The sequence below is a fragment of the Typopeltis vanoorti genome, chromosome 4 (genome assembly GCF_054136105.1).
Source record: "Typopeltis vanoorti isolate ZY-2024b chromosome 4, IOZ_Tvanoo_1.0, whole genome shotgun sequence".
In the NCBI taxonomy this organism is placed as follows: Eukaryota; Metazoa; Arthropoda; class Arachnida; order Uropygi; family Thelyphonidae; genus Typopeltis; species Typopeltis vanoorti.
The window spans coordinates 15,543,752-15,567,339 of record NC_143552.1 but is presented as its reverse complement, the minus strand read 5'-3'; the positions used below and the strand labels follow the sequence as shown (position 1 = coordinate 15,567,339).

General features: G+C 33.5%; 1 protein-coding gene across 3 annotated transcripts in view; it reads right to left on the bottom strand.

Moving 5' to 3' along the window:
• The window catches only part of Nelf-A (Negative elongation factor A), a 165,316-nt gene that overhangs the window by 113,655 nt on the left and 28,073 nt on the right, over window positions 1–23,588 (bottom strand). For all 3 annotated transcript variants that reach the window (XM_090391011.1, XM_090391013.1, XM_090391014.1), the window contains exons 2-3: window positions 19,106–19,277; window positions 5,877–6,038 (exon numbers count right to left, since the gene is read on the bottom strand). In XM_090391011.1, the coding sequence (XP_090247137.1) occupies window positions 5,877–6,038; window positions 19,106–19,277 (334 nt within the window). The remainder of the gene's footprint in view (window positions 1–5,876; window positions 6,039–19,105; window positions 19,278–23,588) is intronic.

Below are 23,588 nucleotides of genomic sequence, written 5' to 3'. Positions count from 1 at the left end.
CTTGTGTTTTTAATTTATTTGTTTTTAAAAAATATTGTGTTTATTTTCTATTTATCTGTTTTTTATTTAATTTAATTTAATTTTTTTATTTTTTTATTATTCCCACAAGAGGTCAGGCTAGGTAAAAGATTAATAAGCTGTTCATTCATTTTACCTTTGCAGTGGCATTAGCTTGTATCTTATACATATTTTCCTGATGGTGACCTCAATACAGAGGTCGAAATGTCAAATATTACTTTCCTAACATCTTAGGAAAGTAATATTCATATTATTTTATTAAGTAAAGTAATTATTTTAACACGTGTTAAACATTATCTAGACATTAACTATGATAGCAACATTTGTTATAACGAAGATTCACTATAATGAATTTAGGGTAAAAATACTAGTCACTGCATTCCATTTCCCTGAAAGAAAAGAAATTGCAGAAAACAGAACAAAGGAAATCTCCAGGAAAAGAAGAAAAGAAATCATGAGATTCAGTAGGAGACTCTTGACTCTGAATAAAACAATGATTCAGCGAGAGGCATATGCAATTATCTGCAAGAATAGATAAACCATGATGGATTCAAGAGGGTAAAGAGACAGTCAAGGAAAAAAAAATGTATTACAAGTTCTTGGCAACTAAGCCTCTAAGAGAAAAATGTAAGAAAGCAAAGCAGTGTGTAAAACTAGCTAAAAACTCATAGGAAGACTTTGGTATGAACACTCAAGATAAATATCTGGAGAATGGCAAAATATTCTTGAAGACATTGAAAAATACATAATCTTAGAAATAGATGAAAGGTACTGAAAAAGGAATCAGAGATGAAGAAGACATGAAAACTGAAGATAAAGATATTTAGATGACTGGAATAATTATTTTGAAGGCTGCTAAATGAAACAAACAGTGATGGCAAAATGGTAGAAAACATTTGCATGGAAAGTAATCAGGAGTACATATCAATACTTGAGATAGAACAAGCCATCAAAAACCTGAAATGTGGAAAGGTAATAGGAGTAGATGATATTCAATCAGAAATGCACAAATATGGATGTATAAAAGTTTTATCGTGGTTACACTGCATGATTCAGAAGGCCTCGTCAGAGGGCTAGCACTCACAGTACCCATCTATAAAAAAGGGAAATAATTTTCAATGTGAGAATTATAGAGGAATTTTCTTACTGAGCGTTGTTGTAAAGATTCAGGTAAGCATACTTGAGAAAGGACTTTGAAAAATTTTGGAAGAGAAACTTGTAGAAAGAATTAGCAGGGGTTTAGGCTAAACAGATGGTGCCAGTATCAAATTTTCACTCAAAGGCAAATGGTTGGGAAAAAAAAAAAAAAAAAAAAAAAAAAAAAAAAAAAAAGGAATATAACAATGATCTAATTTTTAAAGATTTGAATAGTAAATATTTTAAGCCTCATAGGTCAAGAGATAAAATTGAGAATATCAATTTTATATAAGATAATAAAAAAAAATGTAAATTTGTTTTCTGTTAACAAAATACAGAATATAATTGTGTACATACAGCTTTTTGGAAAATTAGTGGGAAGTATGGAAATCTCTTTTATAAGATTAGAGGATTATTATTATTTTTTTTAGTGTTCACAATCATTATAATTGAGTGCAAATGCTCATTAGATAAGTCAGTTGTAGATTTTATGTATTTCACCTTTTTCACATCTTTGAAAAATGTCTTTAATGAGCTACTAAATTTGAATACAAACAAACATGTATCAGCTTTTACTTAGGGAAAAAACTTATGGTTGGCGTGACTAAGAAACACCTGGCACTCATAACACTGTCAAGTTAGCACTATGAGTGCAAGCACTGCATCACTGGATAGTAAGGATGAGAGTACAACATAACATGTGGTTCACAAGTAGCAAGACAATATGCAAAAATGCACATGGTTGCATCACATTAGCATTGTTGTTCAGTGGATACTGAAACAAAGTTCATGATTCTGTCACAAAATTCATTTAAACACTACCCTTAGCTTGTAGGTTGTACAAGAATAGGCAGCAGATTGGATCAAGTCCAGGGTTGCAGTTTGACAACTAATGTGAATGATCGCAAAATAGATATTTATATTTCAGTTGTAAGTGAGCAGTTAGAAGCTATGAGGTACAGGAGGTTTGTTTGATGTAACATCAGGAATGAGACAAGGGTGCACACTGTTATTCATCATTTGTATCATGAAACAAAGTGGCATTAAACCTGATGTTAAAATTAGAGATATCAAACTTAGCTCTTTGCAGTACTCCTAAACAAATCCAGTCAGTCTCTGGGATTCTATAACTAAATGGAATAACTGCCATAATGAATTTGGTATGAAAATGAGCGATAAAAATACAAAGATTAATGAAAATAGGCAGAACATTGAAAACATAATGAATACTGAATGAATTACCTCTATATGGGGCAAAAAAACATTTCAGCTATTTAGCACATTTTAGTAAGACTGGTAAATTAACATTAATATTTATTTTACTTCTGCAATTGAAAAACAGCAGAAACATCAAGAGATTATCAGGGCTAAGAAGAGGAAGAAGCAGGAGATCTGAGGTAAGTATCATTCACATGATACTTACTTCAGAACATGATCACAAGATCACGTTAATAAATGAGAGAAACAAAGTAAGGAGAAAATTTTGTATGGAGATTTTATGACCAGTGGAGTACTTAATGAAAGTATAACATTCTGGTGCAAAAATCAATATTATTAGTGGTGCTACCCAGATGCAGAAAGATAAAGTGAAACAACTAATTATCTTGGTTGGCAATAATGACCTGAGAGGTGAGAAGTATTCTATGAGGAAGGATGTGAAGGAATTGTTAGGCAAAGCAAAAAAGAAGAGCGAGAAGGTGAAGATTGTAAGTGGGGCAGGATACTTATCCTGATAATTGAGGAACAGGGCACTGACAGTAAATGGATTACTAGGTTGTGGCAGAAGGAATGATGTAGGGTTTGTGGATGTATGATTTGAGTTTGATTGAAAGAAGGATTTGCATAATGTTGACAGTCTGCACACTTTAAAAGGTTTGGTGTCAGGTGTCGAGAGAGAGAGCTTTGTTCGCTGAGAGTGAACAAAGAGTACTGAACAGCAAAGTCAGGAAAACTTAAGCAATCAGGGCAGATGCAGATGAGCACCCATGAGAAGGGTGAGTGTGAGACTGATCAACACATGATATAAATAGGTTGTCAATATGGACAAAAAGATAATGAGTGTCAGTTTATTGTGGATAAATGTAAAGTTATGCATTTTGGGATAAAAAGATTATAAGCTGTGTACCACATTTATGAAACTGCTCTCCAGGAAACAGATGAAACAGGGATTTGGGGATGGCAATAGATAGAGTTGAAGTTTAGAGGACATATGCTAAGGTTGCCAAGATAACTTACAGGATTACTTGGCTATTGAAGAAGACACCAACAAGTAGAGACAAGAAAATGTTATTTCTATTTATAAGTCCTTGATACATCCAGATCTTGATTACTGTGCTCAGGTCTGGTTGACTGACTTTCTTGGGGATGAGGAAGTTGTAGAGAAGATCCAGAGGAAAGTGACATTTATGTTACTTAAAAAGTTTTACAGGATTGATACAGGGAATGCAAGTGTTTCAACACTTGGCTAGATGGGGCAGAACAAGAGGTCATCACTAGAAGTTGAGTAAGAGTGTAGTTAGTAAGGGTGCGAGAAATAGATTTTTTGTTTGGAGAGTAGTGAATGAACAGAATGGGTTGCCAAAGACAGTTGTGGGTGCTATGTCTGTGAATGGGCTCAAGGAGAGGTATAGTTGATACTGTGTGAATAGTTTGGGTCTCCTGTGATGAGTTTTCGGACTTCATGGAGACGACAGAATTCCATATTTAATTTGCTATCTTAAGCAAGAAATTAGTCAAAACACTAAAAACTAGCTATATATAAGATAGTGTAAAAACCCATTTTAAGTAATGAATCTGAGAGATATGCTAGAAATAAAACACTTGATCACAGACTGGAGATCACAAGAGTTCTGAGAAAGATTAGGGGAGTGAATAGACTATATCCACAACAGAATCATATTAAAAAGAAGAGTATTAGGAAAGTGAGAACAGAGCTAATCTCAGGTGGTATATGTCATTTAAAAGAATGGAGGTGAAAAAAGACCCAGAGTAAGAGCAAGATCTAGGAGAATTGAGAGTAAGAAGTGTACAGAAAATGAAATATTAAGTCTAAGAAATACTGGAGTCCTGACAGACATCAGGAATTTAATGATGATCAAATTATACAAAATAAAAGAAACCATGGGAAATAACACAAAAGGAAGTGTAGAAAACAACTAAAAAAATTATGAGAAATAAAGCAAAGAAATCATGGAAAACGGAACAAAGGAAATTGCCACAAATAAAAGAAACCATTGGAAATAACACAAAAGAAATCTCAAAGAATATAGCAGCAAAATAAATCATGGGAAACAGAAGAAATTAAATAATGAAAAATAAAAGAAATCACAGAAAATAATACAGACAAAATCATAACAAATTAACATAGGAAATTGCCAGAAATTAAAGAAAAGAAATTGATAAGAGAAATCCAATAAAAATAAAATAACAATGAGAAATAGAACAACATGCATCATAAGAAAGAGAAGAAAACAAAGCAAAAAAAAAAAAAAAAAATGGTGGATAACCATATATTGATAACAGAACACTAAGGATTGGAAGGAACAAAACATAAAACACACAAAAGGACAATATGAAAAAGTACAAATGCAAATAATAATAATAGGAGACAAAGGAAATAATTAGAAGATAACCAGAAAATTTCAGTAGTCAACCAATCTGATTACTTCCAATTACAAATAGAAAGAGAACAAAACTGACGAATTTAGTCTGCATTAATCATTCTGCAATAGTCAGCCTGAGGGGAGAGGAAGACACAGCTGGTGTGAATGTTAGCTTATTGATTTGATAAAGACCATGATGTACAGTTGGAATAAATTGATACTGATGTAATCTTCCAAAATTTAAACTTTATTTCCAGATTTTTATGATTTCATACTCTTCTAGTTCTTTCTTATGTCTCCTATTATTGTTTGCATTTCTACTTTTTCATGTTGTCATATGTATGGTTCCTGCCACCCTTTATGTTTCATCCTCTTAGAATTCCAAACCATTTCCTTTGTCTCCTGATTGTGATGTTATTTGCTAGGAAATTTAGTTTGCTATAGCAAAGGTTTTAAGCTTGTATGGTTTGTAACAGTGAACTTAAAATAGCACTAATTCTATGGGACCTGTCTGGGAGTTTTCCATAGTTTATTACAGTGCATCATTTTGTCAGAGTGGAGTTTGCTATAGTGTGCATCTATTGTATAAAGTACTATACAAAACAACTATGCAGAAATGATAATTTCAGATTATCACTCATGTTTTTGTTTCAAGAAAGAAACAGAACATCTAGAAATAACAATTAAATAATTTTCTTATTAAATTATTGACTCATATTTCTTTCACCTTGGACAATTATTAAATTACAAATGATTAAACAATCCTTTTTCTTGTTGCAAAATTTATGCAGGCTACAAAAAATACCAGTAAGAGCAAAGATTAAGAATTCTAATTTATGCAGACTATATGGCTACAATAAGTATAAATATAAAATATTACAAACAATAAAGTTACTTAACAATATATTTTACTACAATTTACCATATATGCACAAATATACCTGATCATCCATCTGTCCTGGATAGAACATAGTGCTATCCAGGACAGATATGGACAGGCATATTCATGCATATACTATAGATCAATTATATAAGGATACTGACTATCTATTACATTAAAATCATTAAAGTCTAATTAATATGAATACTCAATATTTAAGACTAGGATCAAAATCTTACATTTTTGTAATAGTTCTGCTCGTAAAGTAGCAGACTTTGGTTTCTGTTTCAAGGTGAAATGCTTAGCAGGTTGGGAAGACTGCCCAACTACAGCTGTGAATGCATTCCTGTTCAGGTATAAGCATTCCATAGGAAGAATTCCCTGATCACTGTGTTTTCTCACTGAAAAATAAAAAAATATATTGAAGAGCAACAAACTTGTGGAATTTTTGTTACAAACTTTTATTTATATATATAGCCCATCCACAGTATGAATGCACTATTGGTTTATGAAAAACTTTTTGTGGATAAGAGCCAAAAAAATAAATAAAATAATACACACACACACACACACATATATATATATGCATAAATATATGTGATAGAGAGAAGTATAAGATAATCATCATATACAACTAAACAGTTTTTGTCAGTAAGCGGTTCCTGAATGTTATAGGTATTCAACATTTGGAATGACATGGTAAACTATTCCAATGGACTTCTTTCATTGAAATTAACTTCCCCTTTTCATTGTACTGGCATTCTTATTATTATTATTACTGCAAATTTTGCATTTTACTATCTAATCAGCAATGGTTTTAAAGAATTACATTTATACACAAATATAAACATAAAAGCTGCTAACACTTTCATTTCACAGTTAAATTCTTCTTTTCAGCAAAAAAACTAATGGACTAGTTTTGCTGTCAGATCTAATCTTTAGCCATCCATGGTACCAAGGCACTACAGGCTTATCTGCCTTTTGTGCACAAGATTCATAAAATATTGCTGACTGCTGTATGCTGACAACAAAGCACTATACTGGACTGAAACTAACAGTGATACATCATATGGTTTCCACGTCAGCTAGTGAATGATCTTGCCAATATCTATGCCAAGTATACAAAGAAGGTTTATTGAGGAAATAGATGAATTTTTTTTGTGCTTTCCAATTTCAACATATATTCAGTGGAAAGAGGAAGACAGCAAATCTCATGTATTTTACACTTTATAAATAAAAGTTTATCCCACTTTCACTCTTAACATACAAGTAATACACTTGCAAAGACATTTCACATGCAAACTTTTGTTTACTTATCTTGTCAAAGTGAAGCTTGCTATACTTTCTAATCCAGTAAAAATATAGTCTCTACATTTCAGCCTTTTCTCTATCACACTGTCTATCTATAACTCAGGTTCTTTATTCTCTTCCACTTCCTTTAATATATTCTAATTAACTGAATATATAAGCACACCATCCTTGCCTTTCACATTTCAAGACTTTACATTTTCCAACATTAAAGTAGCAGACACACTCACCTAACTACTCATAGTCAATTTATTCAAAGGCTTCTAGAATTTGAATAAACTGACCATAAATTACTGAAACAAGCAATTATATTTTACATACTGCTGTGGGAGATCATGGTCAAGGAGGAGTTGGAATTATAGCTCATAAAATATGAAAAAAAAAATAACATTCTTGAGTTTAAACCAGTTTTTGAGACAATTACAATGCTTAAATTGACAATCAATAAGCAGCATGAGTTAAGTATAATACAAATATATACACCTATTTTCAGTCATTCAGATGAAGAAATCAACTTCTATGAGAATCTCTCCAACATGTTGAGAGATAATACATGTCACTGCAAAATTGTAATGGGCAATTTTAACTGTAAATTAAGTAGGAAACAACAGGGAGAAAGTGCTTTAGGTGTGTGCAAGATATGGGCCAAAGAAATGAGAGGAGAAAAAAGACTTGTGGAATTTGCAGAGAGAGAGAGAGAGATTGCATATAGAAAATCATCATCATCATGTATCAAGGATTTAGGCCTAGCATAGCCTGTTCCAGCCTCAGAAGTCATCATTGAATCGTTTAAGAGGACGTCCTGGTTTTCTTTTTCCTAATGGCTTGTACTTTAAGGCTTGTTTTGGTAATCTTTCTGTTTTCATTCTTTGAATGTGTTCAATCCATTTATGTTTATATTTTTTAATTTTTTCTATTACTGGTTCTTGGTTTAATTCTTTCATAATTTCTTCGTTTCTTTTGTGATCAAATAGGGTATACTTTGCAGTTTTTCTCATAAACTTCATTTCTGCTGTTATTAATCTATGTTTGTCTTTTTGTTTTATTGTCCAGATTTCGCTTCCATACATTAAGACTGGTAGGGCTAATGTATTGTATACTTTTAGTCTGGTTTGTTTTTGAACTGTTTGGATTAAATATAGAGTTAATGACACCTGTTATTTTTAAATATTTTGCAATTTTTACGTTTATATCTTTTTCATTTTCATATGTGATTATACATCCAAGGTAGTTAAATGAATTCACCTGTTCTAAGACCTTGTTATCTATTACTATTTTAGTTCTTGCTGGATCTTGTCCGTTAAAGGCCATAGTTTATGATTTTTCTGTTGATATTATCATACCATAATCTTTGGCTATCTCATTTAGATCTAAAATAGCTTTCTGTAAGTTATCTTCAGAATTTGTAATTATTATTTGGTCGTCGGCAAAAAGGAGAGTGTTTAAGTTCACTGCAGGAGAAAGTTTAATACCTTGATGAAAATTTTTATTCCATTTAATTATTATTTCATTTAAGTAGACATTAAGAAGAGTTACTGAGAGGGGATATCCCTGTTGGACCCCTTGGTTTATCTCTCTCGTATATGATAGCTCGTGATTTAATCTTATTTGTATTTGATTATTTTCATATATACTTGTGATAGCTTTTAGGATATTATTTGGTATTTGTCTTTCTTTTAATATGTTAAATAATATATTTCTTTTAACTTTGTCAAATGCTTTTTCAAAGTCAATAAATGCAATATGTGTTTCTAAGTTGTATTCTCTTCTTTTCTCTATTATTAATTTTAGGCAAAAGGTCTATACATGATTGTCCTTTTCTAAATCCATTCTGTACTTCTAAATTAAAGTTTTTGGAATATTTCATTAGTTTGCTATTTAAGATTCTGCTATATATTTTGTAACAGGAATTTAATATACTGATACTCTATAGTTTTTAGGGTCATCTCTATTACCTTTTTTAAAGATAGGAATCACAATTGCTTTTTTCCATTCTATTGGGAGGATACCAGTTGAATAAATTTTATTTAAAAATAATATGAGTCTTTCTTTGAATCTTGTTCCTGCGTATTTATATAGTTCTGAACCTAGCTTATCTTCTCCAGATGATTTTCCGTTTCTTGTTTCTTTCAGGCTGATTTCTAATTCTTCTTTAGTTATTTCCTTTTCATTTTCGTTAATTGTTTGCCAGTTGTCTTTTTTTAAAATATTTGTCTGTCCACAATTCTGTGTAGTAATTTAGAAATTCTTCTAATTTCAATTCGGTGTTTAATTTTATATGTTCTTTGGTATCTGCATTTAAGTGTTTCAAATCTTATATACATTGGGTCTTATTTTATATAAATCATGTTCTAAATTAGAAACAAATTTGTTCCATGATTCTCTATTTCTTTTTCTGACTTCTCTTTTAGCTATGGCTCTTATTCTTTTATATTCTATTTCATCTTCTAATCTTTTACTGCTTAACCATTTGTGATAGGCTTCTTTTTTCTTTTTGATTATTTCTTTGATTGTATCATCCCAGATCTTCAGTTTTTTTCTTTTATTGAATTTTTTGGTCTTTCCTAAGCTTTCATTTGCTGCTGCATTTAGTATCGTTTTTATATTAAGCCATTCTATTTCTATTTCTTCATTTTGTTTTATTTTATCTAGATATTGGTTAATGCTTTGTTCATATAGCCATTGTACATTTGTGTCATTCAATAGTCTAGTTTTATAAATAAATCTTTCAAATTTTCTTTCTGTTCTTGTTACTTGTAACCATTTAGGTGGTAATCTTAATTTTATTTTAACATTTCTATATTTATTTTAATATAGAAAATACTTTCCTTAAAAAGCAAATTAAATGAAAATGGACACCTGTTTATTGTTTTATTATGGTGAATAACATGGAAATACTAGAATATGTATCTGTTATCAACCAGATTAATTACACATAGTGATCATAAGCTAGTTAGACCAAAAATAAAAATAAACATCAAGAGGGAGAGATTGAAATTTAATGAAAAAGCCTACACTAGAAGGTAAAGATATATTAAACTATAAAGAAAAATTTGAGGAAATAACAGTTGAAGGAAAAAAAAGTATGAATAAATCAGGCTTACTAGTTATTAAGGGGAGCCTCTATAGTTCAGTCAATATAGACGAAGCCCTTTGGTCAGAAACACTTGGGTTTAATTTCCGTCAATGATGTGAGGAATCTTTATCTGGTCTTTTTGACTAAAGGTGAGTTAGCCAATCTCATACAGAGATAGAGGATTTTTTCACCTGGAAACTTGGGTTTTTCATCCCTCAGAACACGCAACAGCCCCATGAATACACACACAGATCTACAGTCCCGAATACTTACAATGATGTGGAAGAGATAGAGTCCTCACCACATTCTCCTTACACCCATAGTGAACCATGAGTCACATCATGGTTCACAAAAAAAAAACTTACTTTACAGACACGTGATCAAAAAAGAAAAAAAAAAAGGAAGAATTAAGGAAAAGGAAATACAGAAATCACAAAGACAATATAGAATTTATGGAAATGTGAAAGTTAGAAATCAATAACAAAAATATAAATTAAGAACAGACGATCAAACATGAGTTAAATTGGATTCAAAAATTGAAAAATAAGCAAAGTATAGTACAATACAATATAGAAAAAAATATGAAAATATGTAGTGAGTTTTATAGGGATATATACACAGACAAGGAATCCATTACTATCTTTAGATGAGGCTGGACCACCCATCATGATGGCAGAATTATGGAAAGCACTCAAGTCAGAAAAAAATAATAAAATTCCTGGAGAAGATGACATATTACCAGAACACATAAAATCAGAAGATTCAGTTTCATAAGGTCATACTGGATATGTTCAATGATATTTTAACAACAGAAAAAATTCCAGAGAAGTGGCATAACTCCTTGATTATCTTATTACATAAAAAGGGCAGTAGAAATGATATCAATACCTACAGACCAATCAATTCGTTATCAACAATTGTAAAAATGTATATATATCTATTCAAACAGGATTCAGAGCAAGATTCTCTATAACAGATTATATCTGCACCATTAGCCAACTAATAAAAAAAAAGCAAATGAATATAACCTTCCTGCATATTTTAGTGTTTTTAGATTTTGAAAGCCTTTGATTCTCTATATCAGTCAGAAATAATAAACAGCTTAAAACAAAAAGCCATCTCTGCAAAGCATATCAGATTATTAAACACTGTATATCTAAACTCAAACAGCCAGTATAAAGCTAGAACATCAGGGAAAGGATGGTATTGGGAGAGGAGTAAGGCTAGGAGATCCTACATCACCTAAATTGTTTTTCTGCTACATTACTATATGCAGTGGTGAGCTATGGAAATTTTAACAAATGGCTCGGCATCGTCGAGAAAAAAAAAAGCAGTATTTCACACAAAAACGTTTATTAATACAGCTTGCATACAAATGCCAATCAAAAAGTATGAGGGGACAATCAACCTGTAAAGGCTATCATTCTTAAACAAATATTTCATGATCTAAACATGAAATATTTGCACACAATCATCTGTGTTAATTTATCTTACATAAGAAAAACATTTTTTTAGCTATCAAAATATAACAAGAATAAAATCATTTATAATGACACACATGCAATAATCTGCATATGAACTCCCCAGTGTCAACCCTGTAACCACCTCTCAACAGTTCTTTCCACGGTTAATTTATCCACTTCAAATCCTGGGGACCAAATCTGAGAACAATAGTCCAAGTATGGTCTAATCAGGGTCTTATACAACGGAATGGTAACTCTTATCTCTGCAGGTCAGCGACCTATTCATTATTGCAGCAATCCTCTGTGTTACCTTCACCACCTTTGCAATATGTCCCCTGAATTTCAGGTTTCTATCAATCATAAACCCCAGATCTCTTGTCCCCCTACTTCCTCCAATATAGTTCCTCCAACAGAGTATGCAGCATCCCATCGATGTGTCCCAAACCTCAAGACCTTACATTTTGCTGCATTAAACCAACATCCACATTCATTTGCCCATCTGTCTAGCTTATTCAAATCCTCTTGCAGGGTTACCACATCTGCATTATTACTAATAACCCTTCCCAGCTTCACATCATCTGCAAACAACTGAATATCCCCCTGCAATCCACTGATATAAAGGTTAAACAATATAGGTCCAAGTACTGAGGTTACAAGTGTGCCTTGTGGGGGCACACTTGTAACACTCTGCCTCCTCAAAACTGCCCCACCATACAACAACTCTCTGATACCTATCGGACAGCCAATCCTGAATTCAGTTGACCAACCTGACATCCAAACCCATGCGCTGCAACTTAAATATCAGCTTATCATGTGGGAACATGTCAAATGCCTTCGCTAAATCCAAGAAAATGGCAGTACATGCCTTTCCCTCATCTACTGCGCTTGTAAGTTTATTATAAAAGTCTAAAACATATTACTAAAACAAGCGCACCCCTTTCACAAATCCATGTTGACTCTCACAGATAACATTACCCTCATCTGTCCAATGCTGTATCCTCCCTTATGCAATGCCACTATCTTACTTTTCTTCCATTCCCTGGGCACCTTTCCCATAGCCAGAGTTTCATTGAAAAGCCAGGTCAAAGGAGCTGTCAGTTCTTTAGCACATTCTCTCAAAACTCGTGGTGAAATATCATCCAGTCCCACAGCTTTACTTACATCCAGAGTACTCAGTATTTGGAACACACTCTCCTCTTTGTACTTCTAAACCTCGAACCTGCCTTATCCCTATAGTATTAAAATTTACTCCTCCAGAATGAAAAACTCCAATAAAGTGTTCATTGAACAATTCCACTATGTCCTCTGCATCAGTCACTCTATTCCCATTTTTATCCTACAATGTCATTCTTCCACAATCATTTCCCCTCCTACTGGCGAAATAGCTAAAAATTCCCTAGGATTTTCTTTGGATCTTAGAGCCAATCTCTTCTCATATTCCAGTTTTGCCTTCCTCACCATACAGTCACTCTCCTGGCCTGTGTCTTATATTCTTCATGCACCTGCTCTTCACCTGTCTCCTTATATATCTTCCATAGCCTCCTTTTCGCATTCAGTTCCTGTTTAATATTGTTTGTCATCCACTTTACACCAAATTGTGTCCTCTTCTTCACTTGTGGAATACAGCTTATTATTGCTGTTAACAAATATTCCATCACAATTTCCCAAGCACTAATGATATCCTGGCCTTCCAATTCCTCCCTCCATGAAACTTCCCCAAGTTGATGTCTAATATTATAATCACCTGCCTTATAATTCCACATACGTTCCTGTTTCTTTGATACTCCTACATGTCTATTCATCTTCCAAGTCAAAACCACATGGTCACTCTCTCCAACTGGTGGGAGAGATGTCATCTAAGTTATTATCAACTCTTCTGATGCTATAACCAAATCCAAAACTCTTGAACCTCTTGTTCCCTCCACTACATGTTGCCTAAGACATTTGTCCCTCAAGAATTCTAGAAATCCTATTCCTTTATTGCTACATGCATCTTTCTCTCCCCAATTTATACTGCTGTAGTTAAAATCTCCTATAACAATCATTCTTCTTGCACTTGCCAAGCTCAACTGTCTAAGCATCTCCTGATTCCCACCCTCTGTGCTCCTTGGTTTGTAGCAACACCCCACTAAATATCCTCCCTTGCCCACCTCTACCTGACACCATATGCTTTCAAAATCATTAGTGTTACTGCCTTCCAAAGCCTCCTCTCATAGGGGACATAAGTCATCACTTATCATAAGCAGTACTAAAAAATAAAAAGCATATAATTTATCCATAAATATTTCAAAATGATTTATTTCTTTAATGTTTTTTATCGAATCATCTAATGCTAATTGTAAACGATGAGCAATGGAATGCCAAATCATAATGTTGGGAAATTTTTGTAGAAGTTTGATTGCAACACCTGATTTGTTTCCTAACATTACACTAGCCCCATCAGAACAAAATGCAATGAGATGATTTTTTTAAATAGTTATCAGAAAATGCATATGAATTTAAAGTAGCAATTATAGTAGCATGTACACATTCCATGGTGGCATTTTCTAGTTCTACAAGATCTACAAAAATCATACATGGTTCAGTGAGCTCAACTAATATGCGAATAACTAAAAACACTTATTTTTGATAATGTTATCGATTTGTCTGCTATTAGAAAATTTTACAATTTTTTTTTCTATTATTTTGGAAAATATTTCTAATTTTATTTGTTTAGAAATATGTTCAACTATTCTAATTCCTGAGAATCTAGAATGCAATGATAATCCTAGATCAATACCATTTTTAATTTGCAGCTCGATTAAATCTGGTAAATCAAACACTGGTTGGTTTCTCTTCACCAAACTATAAACAGAATTAAACATTTTTGAAGTTATCAAAATTTCTTTTTCATTTAATTTGTCAATTAAATTTGTAATATAGATTTGATATATTCTTCATTTATTTTTAGGATTTTATTATGAGCAAATGATTCATTATGTTTAGATAACTTTTTACACAAAGATGCAGTTCTTGAGTCTGTAGTGTTTCCATTTGGTTTGACAGCAATCACTCAATTAGTGAGGCTAATGCGTTCTTTAAAACAGGCACATTAATCGAAAACGCACTAATCAAATATAATAACCTATGAGAAAAAGTATAATTCGTTCCTCAAATTCTTTTTTGAACCTTAATTTTTTTTATAAAAGAATTAAGGTATGTCTCAGGGCCTAGTTAAAGGAAAACAATGAAGCTGAAAGACAATAAAACATATTCAGAATATAAATTTTATTATTCTACTTCTTAACAAAAAATTGAGCTAACGTAGTTAGGCAGGCATTTTGTTTTTTTTTTTCATACAACCGATGGTATGAACCTATTGCCTCTTCTACTCTAATGCAAATTTTACTGCTTTTGAATTTGGGTATCGAAAAAAAAATGACGCATTAATCGAGGAATTACTGTATTTTAATTTCTACCCATTCCTTTTGTAGGTGACAACTTTTTTCTCCATCAACACCTAAGTTTTTATATTTTGAGCAAACACGACATCCTAATTTTCCATTTTAAACTTTTAACCACTTATACTGCGATTTGAAATATGATGCTTGCTTCTCATTTCAGCAATCAGGTAAATAATTTTCCTTTTCTCCTCCAACTTGTTGCATATTCATTGAATCAATGTGCGTATTATCTTCAACTTCATTTTCAACTGTAGTAGAATCAGCAGAATCACTCATCATTATTTTTCCTTTCCCCCAAAAATTTAATAAATTTGACTGTCATTTCACAGGTAAAAACTTTTACAATTATAAAAATAAAATTTGCTGAATATAATAGTTTTTAAATTTTAAACACAAACAATTGGTTATACATCAGTGCACTAACAAACACAGAACTAATGTCCAGTGAAACAACCCATTGATGATAGTTTTACCAACATTTGATTGGCTACTGGTTTTACCATACGATTGGCTACGAGAAGGGAGAAGGGTAAAGATAGCGCATACACTTCTTTTATTTTCAAACTTGGGTGTATTCGTTATAGAGGAGTTGAAACAATAATTCCAAATAATCTATACGCTGCCAGCGTTTGTAAACAAGAGGCTCGCAGATTTGAGAAAACTTTAACAAAGGGCTCGAGCGAGTCCCTTATAGCTCACCACTGACTATATGTCTCTGAAAAAATCTCACGTCAATTATTTAATATTTGCAGATGACATTGTGCTTTTAGCAAATATAAAGCTCAGGAAATGTTAAATGTTCTTGACAGAGAATGAGGGGAAAAAAGGTTTCAAGAGTAATATAACTTAAGCCAATCTGATGAAAAATTCAGATCAAATCAACCTAAATTAACACATATAGTCCTCCACAATTGTACTGAAATTGCGGAGGACTATATTTACCTTGGTCAATTCGTTTAAAGGAATAGTAAGCTAAAGAAATAAGGTGAAGAATCACACAAAGGTAGCAAAGCTTTTGGCTATATAAAGATTATCTGTTCAGATATTTATCTGTATGCCTAAAAAAGAGCTCTTTTAACATATACATTATTCCAGTGTTAGCCTATTGAAATGAGACATCAGGACTAAAAAAAAAAAAAAACAGGAAGACAGGTTGCATGTGGCCCAAAGAAGTTCCTTCTTAACTGGTCACTTACATCCAAACCATAGTTATGATGTGCTAAAAAAAATGCTGTTCAAAAATCACAACTATATAGTGTAAATGGGATGTCATATTGAGCAACACAATCTATATTTGAGGTGTAAATCAGTAATTAGAATGGAAGGAAGAAGGTACAGGAAGATTTAATGTTAAATCAAGAGTGTGAGACAAAGATGTATGTTATCTCACCTGTTCTTCATTATCTATATGGATCACATTATTAAGGAAAGTGGCATAAAACCTGATATCAAAAATTGGATATGTTAATCTTAGCTCTTTACTTTATGCAGATGTTATATATAAATATATCCAACAGAAGTCTGCAGGAGCCACTAACTAAATTGAACAACCGCTGTAATAAATATGGTATGATAATCAACAATAAAAAGACAATGAAAATAAGCAACAGGACAATTGAAAACATCAAGTGCATTTCTAAATAGAGAATTTATATAACAAGTAAAATATTCCAGCTATTTAAGCACAGTTTTTATTGAAGATAATAAATTAAATATGGAAATAGACAACAGAATTAGCAAAGATATGGCTGGTAGTCAAATGAAAAAAATTATATGGAATATGAAAGAAATCGGAACCCTAAACTAGCTATATGCAAGACAGTATTCAAACCAATTTTAACTTATGGATCTGATATATCCAACACAATAAACTATATTATTATTATTATTACATAACACCTCCAGGGAGTCCAGAGACTCATCGAGGGAGGGCAACTACTCTACAACTTTCCACTAACCGAAACTACATCAATGCCATCTACTGCCTACTACCACCACTAGTATTTCCACAGACAATTACAAACATCCATACCCATGGCAGGATTCGAACCCACAGCATTTTGGCTGGAGAGTGGATACGTTAACCACTCGGCCAACCAGGCCAGGTTAGAAATAAAACACTTGATCTGAGACTAGAGACAGCAGAGTTCTGAGAAAGATCAGGGGAGCAAAGAGATAATCAATGGAATCATATTAAAAATGAGGATACTAAGAAGGAACCTAAAATTGTTAGCGACAGGAATGTATGAACATAGCTAATCTCAGGTGGTATGATCACTTAAAGAGAATGTGGAGAGGGAAGGTTAGAAAAACAATTTTTTTTTGTCAGGATGGCAGGAAAAAAAGATTGAGAGGAAGGCCAAAATTGGATGGATCGATACAGTAAGAAGTGACTTACAGAACAGAAATATAACATCTGAGAATATTGACAATACTTATCAATATACCCCCTTATCATAGAAGAATAGAGGGCATATTGCAACACTTGCAATAGGCTCTCTGACCTTCATCCTGAATCTCATTCATCATGAAGCAGAGGTCTACCAATATAGTACACAATCTTATATCTCTGCACTCCAAAGTGCAGCACCTTGCATTCATTAACATTAAAAATTATAACTCCACTCGTTTGTCCAAGCTAAAAGTCTATTCAAATCTTCCTAAGGAGAATTTAATATCAAACTTTATAATTATCTCAAATTTTGCACCATCAGCAAACAGTTGAAGATCCCTAGTTAATCCACACAAAATATCATTACCCTATTTGTTAAACAGCAAGAACTAAAGAACCCCAAGGAATATCACTGGTGACTCAGAAAAGGAAATAAAACTGAGAATTACAGAATAGTTTCCCAATGGGGCATTCCAGGTGAGATTTATACATACTTGAGAAAAGGATAAGAAAAATTGTGGAACTTGGGTTCAGACAAAATCTGGGTTGTCAGAATCAGATTTTTACTTCAGAGAAATAGTTGGGACTATAACAAGGAACTATATTTATTGTTGAGCTATATTTGGTCACTCAATTAGATAATTAAACTGAAATATATATTGATCTTTAATTGACCAGTGATGTTTTGCCAAGAGACGAGGTTGATGGAATAAATTACAGTTTGGTAGACAGGTGGACAAGATGTGATATAGAGATGTTTTAAGATGGTGCAGGAAAGAATGAGAGGCCATCTATGGAAGTTATGTAAATGCTGGGAGCATTAATGAGGTTTAAAGTTTAATATGATAGATATATTGTTAGTTAAGTGGATCTCCCAGGATGAATCTGATTTCATGGAGTCAGCACACTTATAAAGGGAGAATGAAATAATCATAATGACAGCAATAATCAGATTAAACCAATAAAAACCTTTGTGCTTCTGAGCAATGGAATGGAAGGTACTGAGACAAGGAGTGATGAGAGCTTGATCCACCTTTGCTACGAGTTGCCAAGGGATGTACCACCTTACCTCAGTCCTGAAGATATTTTCAGGAGCAAACTTTGTTTGCTTATACTTGGATAAAGGATTAAACTAAATTTATTATAGTCTAACCAAGTGCAAAATAAACTTCCAACATCTTTCTCTAAATCCAAACCCTGTTAATTCGTATAGGTAAATATGACCTCTCCATTGCTTCTGGCTTAGTATCATCACTCTGGGTCTGCCTCCCACTGACAAGACCTCAACAAAGGTTGAAACCGGTCTGGGTAGTAGCCCTTCCCTTAATGCATAGCAGTATATATGTCTGCAAGGAGATGTGCTTTGCATTATGGGAGATACTGAGACAAGGAGTGATGAGAGCTTGATCCACCTTTGGTACGAGTTGCCAAGGGATGTACCACCTTACCTCAGTCCTGAAGATATTTTCAGGCACAAACTTTGTTTGCTTACACTTGGATAAAGGATTAAACTAAATTTATTATAGTCTAACCAAGTGAAAAATGAACCTTTCAAAATTTATTTACCTATTAAATGGGGAAAAAAAAGTAAAAACAGAAACATATTTAAGCAATTTCATAATTACTTTCTAAACCATTATATGAAAAGAAAGTCAAAAGAAAACTTGCTCCTCAAAATTAAATTAACCACATTCTATAATATATATATATCTATATATGTATGTTAAAGATACCAAGCTATTTTAAACCTTCTACATATATATATATATATAAAAGCCTGGAATACCTAATTTTCGTAATTCAGTTACAAGATCAGTGAAAACCGAAGCATTTTCTTCTATCTGAAAGTTCAGAACTCCACTAATAGGATATGACTTGAGAAGTTCAGCCAACATGGATACCCACTGATCACTATCAGCTAGAGCAACTTCTAGAGTCTCTTCTAATTCAACTTTCCACTGAAAATTAAAAAATCATTGATACATGTCATATAAACACAGTTTCTTCGTGAAGACTAAAGTTATTACAAATGTTCAAGTCTTTAAAGAAACTTTACAAATATTCCATGTGGTGCAAATTGAAAGATTCCAAATGTGCAACTCTTATAATATGGTAAATATTTAGTCTATAATCAAATTTCTTCCAGCACCAATTTAACATATCAACATTGAGTGGCCTTTGTAATGTGTTCTTTCAGTTCATTATGTGTTCTTGGTAAAGGTTAAATGTAAACAACTTCATTAATGTGCCTCTCACCAAACACTCTACTGGAGTTAATTTTGGGAAACATTAAGAACCAAGGGTTTGATTCATCTGTTCAGAAGTAGTTATTTTGTTTAACTCACAGCTGCAGCACAAATTTGAAGCTGGACTGTTTATGCAATACGTGAAGTATGGCAATTTCCAATTCCCTTTCCCATGTCATCTCCTATCTAGCGGGTTGGATACCATGATGTGACTTATGGTTGACTATGGGCGTAACGACATGCGGTGAGGAAGGATCCTATCTTTTCTAGACATTGTCGTAAGTATTCATGGCTGTAAATCTGTGTGTGTGTGCTCATGGAGTCGGTTTGCCTGTTCTGAGGGATGAAAAACCCAAGTTTCCTGGTGAAAAAACCCTCTACTTCTGTATGAGACTGGCTAGCTCACCTTTAGTTGAAAGAGACCAGATAAAGGTTCTTGAACGTCATGGATGAGAATCAAACTCAGGTCTTTCTGACCAAAGGGGTTTATCTATACCAAATGAGCTATGGAGGCTCAGTAGGTAATTTCCTCTTGTCCACATGGTTAGCCTAGTGGCCTTGCATTTTGCAACCATATGCACGGCGAGGGAGTGTCCTAGGTTTGATTCCCATCAACGATATGAGGAGCTTAAGGATCTTCCTCAGCCATAGCCAAGTTAGCCAGTCTTGGGTGTGGACAGTAAGGTTTTTCCAGCCAGTTTATCTGGGGTTTTTCATCCTGCAAGCAGGCAAATCAGTTCCTTGAACACAGACTGATTACAGTCATGAACACTACCCTTAGGGGATGCAGCAAAGGAGTGACGAACTAGCCGCATTAATTTCATCGTGAACCCTTATTAGGGGGACTCTACCCATCCTAAAGGGATGAATGAGATCAATTAATCAATTTCCAATTACAGAATTATAAGTCAGGCATAATACTAATTATGGGTGTAGGGGGGGGGGAATCAGCTAACACCTTTTTTGTTCCCACATAGAGAGTAGGCAAGCCCATTTTGGCCCTATCTAACTTTTGGAGAATGAGTGGGCAGTTCAACTTCCACTGGTCGCCAATCAAAGTTAGCTGGCCCAAGGCTATCACTAATTAACCGATTCACAGTGAAGAAGACGGTTAACAAATGTTGCCATCTCGTGGTCCCTCACAATATTTTTAATGTCTGAAAATAGTGTGGGTTCGACTGCCAATTTTCTTGAGTTTACGAGATGAAAAACCTGAGTTTCTGGGAGAAAAAAACCCGCTTGCCCATGCCAGAGATTGACTAAAACTTGGGAACCGGTCTAGAAAAGGCTTAGAAAATGTTCCTCTAGTCATTTGAACCCAAGTCTTTCGTCGTGCGGTCAAGCAAGTGCAAACACAACTTCTACTGAGCTACACGGGCCCTTGGGTGTAGGATTTTTCTTCAATTTCTTTAGGATCTGATTATGATTTTGCAAATTATATGATATTAAAATGTTTTAATATAGACTATATAGACAATGCTTAATTGTACAGTGATTTTTTCAAAATAAAATATGTGATTATTAGGATAAATCTTACAGGATCATGGGCAGAAAGTTGCAAGTATTGGCAACATAACTATCTTCAAAAAAATCAAATTTGCTGATAAAAAGAGAATTATGGGGAGGGAGGGGAAGTCATCACCAAGTCTTGAATCTAAGAATAGTACAAAAATGAACCTTTGCAGAAAACATAATAGAAGTTGTTCAGAGTTAAATTTATGTAATTCTGAAATATTCATCACAATGTCTGCAAGAAAGAGCTCTCTGAATTTTTTTTTTTATGTTGCTTTCACAAGGTTATTTTATAAACCTATAGTATATTTTGTATGGTGGGCAGGCTATGGATTTTTTTTTTTTACATAGTCTGGAAACCCTGCTATAGAGACCAAACATGGAACTTTTTTTTTTCAAGGCACTTCATACCTCCAATAAGCGGGGAAGTGACCTCACAACAGGCGATGATATTCATCTTCCACCTAAACACAATTACAGTAATAGTAACACTTTTGCAAAAATCTGATAGGTGCATCGAAGGTTATGTAGCAGTTTTAACATGCTGACCAATTTTCAGCTCATGTACTCATTCCTATTTCATGTTAGGCTCAACAGCTTGTCACAGCCAAGTAACTTGGTTTCTTTGAAACTTGATTAATACTCTGCTTGGATGGCTTTCTATCTGTTATTTCATAGTGTATTACAGCTGTCAGTTGTATGTATTCTTCTGTATGTATGTATTCAGGTATGTCTGTTCTTCAGGATGAAAACTCCAAGGAGAGAAACACTGCCAACTTCATATGAGACAGATAACTCATCTTCAACTGGAAAGCCTCAATAAAAGTTCTTTGCTTCCTAGACAGGATTCAAACCCAGGTCTTTCTGAACAAAGGGTATTGTTGAAAGTGACTCATATATAGAGGCTTGGCTTACGTACCCAAAATATAATTTCCCTACTCTTGCCACAAAAACGAGCCAAAAGAAATTAAAACATCTAACAATTTTTAATGGTAATCTTAAACACCAAATTTTAGATTCCATCCAGCCAATTTGCATACTAATGATTCAAATGCAACAAAAATTTATCATACAAATATATTCTTGTTTATATGTTAAATATCATCCAGTTAGACCAAAGTTACTGCAACATATAATTCTGAAACAAATTTTGCTAGTAATTAAAGAATAGATAAATTCTATTAAATAAAACTTTAGCATTTTTGCCTATGTATCCAAGAGTTCTTCAGTACAACTAAAAATGGAGCAACATAATGCACAATTAAGCAGAAAAATTATAAAAAAAAGTGCCACAATAGCTTTAGCAAGATAACAAACTCATGTCAGAAGCTTAATGGGATGAAATAGCACTGAGAAAGGATTAAAATATAATCTAATTCTTCTAATATTTCACCCAGTCACTGAGACATTGTCAGGGAGTACAATATGAGACTTGTAAAACACACAAAGGCAACACTAAACTAAGTTAAACATGTGGACAAAAGACTAGAGGTAACTAAATGGGGTGCCCTAGGATGTAAACTGGGATCTCAAACTATTGGTGTTTCCCATATTGGTAAGTTATATTTATTTAAATTCAGCTGATTTCTGAGAGTAGCTGCAGATTCCAAAAATAGTCTTTCATTTCTAAATTTACTGATAGAACATGGCAGTTTTTTTCCAAATGACCATAGTAATGAATGCTTTTTCATATGGATGTTGGCGGATCTTCCTGTTTGTCCATAGTAGGTCAACTTGCAGGAACAGGGAACTTTATATTCCATGCAGAGAGAGAGAGGAAGGAGCTGATCTTTAGTGAAATATATACAGTCATTAAGCTTTAAACTTATGCAAACCTTATATTATTATTATTATTCAGGCCTCCATGGAGTCAAAAGACTCATTGTGGGAGGTCTCCCCCCCCCCAAGATACGCAAAGTCTATCATACCACTCCTTAAACTCATTGACCGTTCTCGCTCTCACCACTCCATCAGGCAATGCATTCCACAGTTCCCCAAGTTGACGTCTAAGACTATTATAATCACCTGCCCTACAATTCCACATCAGTTCCCGTCTCTTTGATACTCCTGCATGTCTATTCAGTTTCCAAGTCAAAACCATATGGTCACTCTCTCCAAATGGTGGGAGAGATGTTATCTCAGTTATTATAAACTCTTCTGATGCTATAACCAAATCCAAAACTCTTGAACCTCTTGTTCCCTCTGTTACATGTTGCCTAAGACATTTGTCCCTCAAGAATTCTACAAATTCCATTCCCCTATTGCTACATGCATCTTCCTCTCTCCAATTTATACTACTGTAGTTAAAATCTCCCATAACAATCATTCTTCTTGCACTTGCCAAACTTAACTGTCTAAACATCTCCTGGTCCCCATCCTCTGTGCTCCTGGGTCTGTAGCAACACCCCACTAAATATCCTGTCTTGCCTACCTCTACCTCACACCACATGCTCTCAAAGGCCTCCACTCTTAGAGGACATAGGTCGTCACTTATCATAAGCAGCACCCCAC